We start from the raw sequence: 5,744 nt of genomic DNA, 5'->3' as shown, positions 1-5,744 counted from the left end.
TTTTCAGCTAAAAACATCATATATATTATCACAATTAGACGTACAAAAACAGTACAGTATTCATACTAATATTGACCGAATATACCACAAGTCAAAGATATTGTCTACCGAATGAGCACGCGCCACCTTGTCTATCAATCGACAACTTCCAGTATTAGATTTTATCAATCTTTACGTGTCAATACATTATTGGCCTTACCTTGAAAAAACACGCGTTATTGGCCGTCATCAACAAGTAGCCCATGTCTTAAGTGTGAATTTAGAGGATAACTTCAAATTATTTTATTCTAATTGATATATATTATAATATAAATTTGTTCATAAAAAGATCGAGTTAATAGAAAAGTTATCTATATAATTATCTACATTTATAATAAGTAAGATTGATACAAAATTTATATAGTTTTATATAAAAATATTTTATTTTGAATATGAAGATTAACCTCGTAAAACTGAATCATGAGAAACAATGAGTTTTTTTTATGAACATTTATATTATCGAATTAAATTAGACAAAAATTTGTGTGAGACGGTCTCACATGTCGTATTTTTTGAGACATATCTCTTATTTTGGTCATTCATAAAAAAATATTACTTTTATGTTAAATATTACTTTTTATTGTAAATATCGATAGGTTGATCCGTCTCATAGATAAAGATTCGTGAGATCGTCTCATAAAAAATCTACTTATTGAATTATTTTAAAAAAGGTAATCTATAGAGACAAGGCCAGGACTTGGCCTTTATATATTGAGCGGAGTCCGCACCATTCCCGTAGAGTGAAAAATACAGTGAGAGGCCACCGGCAAAAAAAATCCAAGAGCGCTGCGTTAACATTTTCGTCTTATTTTTCTTCCCCTTTTATGAAAACCCCGCTTCTTGGATCCCTTTCTGTCATCGTCTGTCTTTCGAAAATTTAAATCGATTTTCCTGGGTTTGGTTTTCTTCTATTGGGAGGTTTAATTTGGTCATTTTCATACCTGAAAAAGGAAAAACGTAACCGGATAACGTTTTGTATTTTTTGAAAGCCAGGTGATTCAGAACAGAGATCACTTGTTTGTGTAAATTTATTTTTTCTTGCTGAGTTTTTGTTTTTCTTGGATCTAAACTGCCAACAGGGTTTGTTTTTATACCCGGCAAGGTGTAGTTTTGGATCTTGAAAAAGGTTCTAAGAAAAGGTTGCTTATTAGAAAACCGATTCGACCCTTTGTCTGTTTAGAAATTTCGAACTTTTGCAGATCTGATAATTACCTGTTCTTTGGTTTTGGTATAAGAATCAGGTTAATTTTCTCGACCTTTTAGATTTTATTAATTGTCCTTTGTGTGTGAATCTTCAATTTTTCTTGACATAAGACACCATGGCTGCAGCTTTAGATGCATACAGTACTTGCAGTGGTCAAGGTTTCTCCACAGATCCCCTGAGAGAAGAGCTTATGCAAGCACTTGAACCTTTTATGAAAAGTGCTTCCTCTTCTAAAAATATTTCTTCTGTTTCCCCTTTTGATTCAGTTTCTTCTTCTTGCTCTTCTCTCTTCCTGGATCTTCCAACATGTACCCTGCTTTGGGCTCGATCTCATCAAAAACCCATGAAAAATTATTTTCTCCTGTTTTTTATTGTGTTAGTCAACCAGGAGATGAGCCAACTGTTAGTTATAGTTCCATAGGGCTCAATCAGCCTACCCCATCTCAGATCCTGCAAATCCAGGCGCAGTTTCAGCAGATCAACGCTCAATTTCAGATCCAGCAACATGAAATCCGAAGGGGTCTCAATCAGAACTCATTTTCAAGATTTCTTGCTCCGACACCTGTCCCTATGAAGCAGCGTGGAAATCTCCCGAAGCCCACAAAGCTCTACAGGGGAGTGAGGCAGAGGCATTGGGGGAAATGGGTGGCTGAGATTAGACTCCCGAAAAACAGGACCAGACTATGGCTTGGAACCTTCGACACCGCGGAGGAGGCGGCGTTGGCTTACGATAAGGCTGCGTATAAACTGAGGGGGGACTTTGCGAGACTCAATTTCCCCCATTTAAAGCATCAATTGTGCCAAGGATTCAGTGGCGTCAAACCCCTCCATTCCTCTGTTGATGCAAAACTTGAGGCCATTTGTCAGAACTTGGCCATTTCTCAGAGTCAGGGGAATTCAGGGAAGCCCTCTACTGTAACTGATAAGAAGATTAAACCTTCGGCACAAAATGATGAATCAAAGCTCGATACTTTAACCAACGAGACATCAAATGAAACATCGAGTTACCCAGGAGCAATTGGTGCTGTCAAAGTTGAGACCTCGTTATCATCCGATTCCCCATCTGATGAAACATCGTCACCTTCGTCATCACCATCAGCCGGTTCAGGTTTGGGATCCGGATATCCTGAACAGGATGATATCTTCTTCAATTTCACGGAGTTTTCCTTCGATGCATTCGATAATCCGATGTTGCAGAAGTTCCCTTCGGTGGAGATTGATTGGGCATCTTTGTATTAAGTTATCGATTTAATTTTTCTAGCAAGTCCTAGGTGTAATATGAAGTTTTAGCTATCTATCTATGGCTTCTGCATATGGACTTTTTGACATTTGCAGTGCCGAATAAGTAGTTTTAGTTGTATGGTAATGTAAGGGAAACTTCATCTTTGTCTGCTGGTAGTTTTTTTCCATGTACGACAGATGAAGCTCAATCGTTTTACCTGAATTATTAGCAGTCTGTGAATCTACTTTGTAATTTCAATCTACTTGTATAAATTATTATGTTGTAAAATTTCTATCTTTATTTTTACGAGTTCTTGAAAAACGATCATTTGTTTTTCTTGTATTATATATATAATATAACTTTTTGATAACTTGGATGATGAGTATCGAAATATGATCAAAGAGCATGCGTAAACATTTGTTTTTCTTCATGCAAGTTGGACAATTTTTTGGGTGATCGCATCATGTCATTAATTAAAAAATTGATGTGCGCCAAAAAGTAAACCCAAAAAATTGTCTGATTATAATCGTTCGTTGCATATGCGAGAGCGACAAGACCGATCGATTTTCGAAGAGCAGCCAGCCAGCTTTTGGTGGGGGCAGATCTCATATCATGATTATTTTTTTAAATTCCTAATATGAATATTTTTAAATATCAAACTTGTAGTTTTCGCATGCCTTCGTTGTCTTCTCGAATTCTCTTTTCATTAACAAATATTAGTAAACACTAGCTATATTAGTAACCACGAAAACGAAGCACAGTCTGAGGTTGTATATATGAATTTGGAATTTTTTTGAGTTAAGTAAAATTTCAATCTTGACAATTTATGTGAAACAGAATATGTAATATCATATCATAACATTTTAATCATGTATAATTTCTACTGTGAAAAGAAATGTGTACACTCTATTTGTTTCTCGAGATAGTAAACAAAACATATAGGTACATATATATTTTGAAAAGAAGATGCGATTGCTTAGTTTTAACTCATGCGCCCACCATCGAAAGCATCGCGTAAATTATCTTGTCAATACGACTAAAGCTGCATTATTTGATTGAAAATGGAGGCAAACATGATCCACGATTCAAGGATTTTATTTTATATATTTTTTTTCTTATATGGTTTTCATTGCATTGTAAACCAATTTATAGGCCACAAAATTAATCACGAACTAGCTTCGTGTGTATATCACATATGAAATACTCAAGAGCCAGTTTGTTGGTTGCTCAATGTTCTTATTAGCAATCATTATTTCTATACGAATGAATGAATAAAAGTAGGTCAAGAGAAACATCGCGTCATTGTTACAAACATTTATCACATGAGACGATTTCACGAATATATATATTTCTGTAAGACGTATAAATTTTAATACCTACAATACAAACTAATATTTTTACAAGCATATATCATATGATATGAGACAGTTTCACGAATATATACTTATTTTAAATCGTGCCAACTTGCACATCTTATTTCACTATATATATATATAATCCTTTCGATTTCAAATGGTTCTCAATCTTTATTCTCAGCGCATGCAAAGACAAATTCACACTGCCAAAAGATGAATCTAAAAAGTCCTCTTTTGAGCATGAAGAATCCTTCGAAGATGAGCAATGTAAGATTAACCTTTTACCTTCTTTTATGATCATACCAGTTGAAGATAACAATAAAAGATCAGCAGCCCAATGTGCACATGAGGGAGTTTGATTTAATTTGTCATCTTGTAATATAGTTAGGATAGTTTCAACTGTGTAACAAACTTATTCCAGGTGTCATTAGTTCATTTGTTCTTTTGTGTATATATACTTGTAACTGTACTCATCGGTGAGTCAATGAAAACAATCATCTTCCTTACTCCAAAACTTAATCTTTCTTGGTATCAGAGCTCGTAATGGCGGAAGCCCTCTCTCATATTGATTCCAGTAACAACACCTCTTCCAGCACCAATTTCATTTTAGTTAATCCTGCCAACCAGATCAGCTCGGTCAAACTCACCGATGAGAATTACTTAATCTGGCACCTTCAAGTTTTCTCCGCAATTCGTGGTTTGGGGTTAGAGATCTTCATTCTCGAAACCCCACCCATTCCTTCGAAGATGTTAACTACTGAAGAAACGGTAGATTTTATAAATCCGAGCTATGTCTCCTGGTGCCGTCAGGATCAACTTTTGTTTTCCTTTCTTTTAGCTTCTATGACCGAAGGCGTCCAAAGCCAAATGATTGGCTGTGAAACCTCGTCGCAGATCTGGTTGCGAGTCTCACGACTCTTTGCGTCTCGTTCTAAAGCTCGAGTTATGCAATACAAATTGCAACTACAAACACTAAAGAAAGGAACCATGAATATGCGAGATTATCTCAGCAAGATGAAAGGGTACATCGATATTCTTGCTGCCTGTGGGCATTCTATTCCCGAGGAGGACCAAATTCTTCACATCCTAGGCGGTGTAGGCCTTGAGTTTGATTCGGTTGTTGTCCATGTGACATCTCGTGTGGAAGCTCTTTCGGTCTCAGAGGTTGGAGCTCTCTTATTAGCCCATGAAGGAAGGATTGAATCCTTCAATCTTACGTTGGACAACACACCACCTGCTGTGAATGCTGCTGTTCTCTCCTCACACAAAAAAAAAGATCACTCTTATTTTCGCTCGGATTCCTTACCTCGTGGTCGTGGCCGTGGCAAAAGTACTCGTGGTGGAAGACGAGGATGAACAACAATAGTGGTCGTCCCGTGTGTCAAATCTGTGGGATTGATGGTCATGTTGCACATAAGTGTTACTATCGATTTGACAAAGATTTTGTTCCCAAATCCATGAGAGCTCAGTCTACTAATCAGAATTTCTATAACAAATCTTTCAATACTTCACCAGTAGCAGCCATGGCCACTACAGGTTCTGAAAATATGAATGATGAATGGTGGTTTCCTGACTCAGGAGCTTCGCACCATGTGACCAATGAGCTTTCAAACTTAACTCTTGGATCAGAATACTCAGGCGTTGGTAAGGTTCACATGGGTAATGGATCAGGTCTGTCAATATCACATGTTGGTCTTTCTAAATATCGTCCACTTTCATCATCTCGCACCTTGTTTCTGAATAATTTGCTTCGAGTTCCTCTTATTACCAAAAATTTACTTAGTGTAAGTAAGTTTGCGTCAGATAATAATGTCTTTTTTGAATTCCATCCTCAGTTTTGTGTCGTGAAGGACCTAGCAACTCAAGCACCTCTTCTACGAGGGACTTTGCATGAAGGAATTTATAGATTCAATCTGGGAATGCC

General features: G+C 36.7%; 1 protein-coding gene across 1 annotated transcript; it reads left to right on the top strand.

Moving 5' to 3' along the window:
- Positions 1-765: 765 nt before the first annotated feature.
- Positions 766-2,771, top strand: LOC142539770 (ethylene-responsive transcription factor ERF056-like). The gene is given in 2 exon segments (XM_075645459.1): positions 766-1,518; positions 1,521-2,771. Coding segments are annotated over 2 exon segments (1,122 nt in total). The 5' UTR covers positions 766-1,358; the 3' UTR covers positions 2,483-2,771.
- The last annotated feature ends 2,973 nt before the right edge of the window (positions 2,772-5,744 follow it).

The sequence above is a fragment of the Primulina tabacum genome, chromosome 3 (genome assembly GCF_025594145.1).
Source record: "Primulina tabacum isolate GXHZ01 chromosome 3, ASM2559414v2, whole genome shotgun sequence".
Taxonomy (NCBI): domain Eukaryota; kingdom Viridiplantae; phylum Streptophyta; class Magnoliopsida; order Lamiales; family Gesneriaceae; genus Primulina; species Primulina tabacum.
This window is presented reverse-complemented; position numbering and strand designations above follow the sequence as displayed.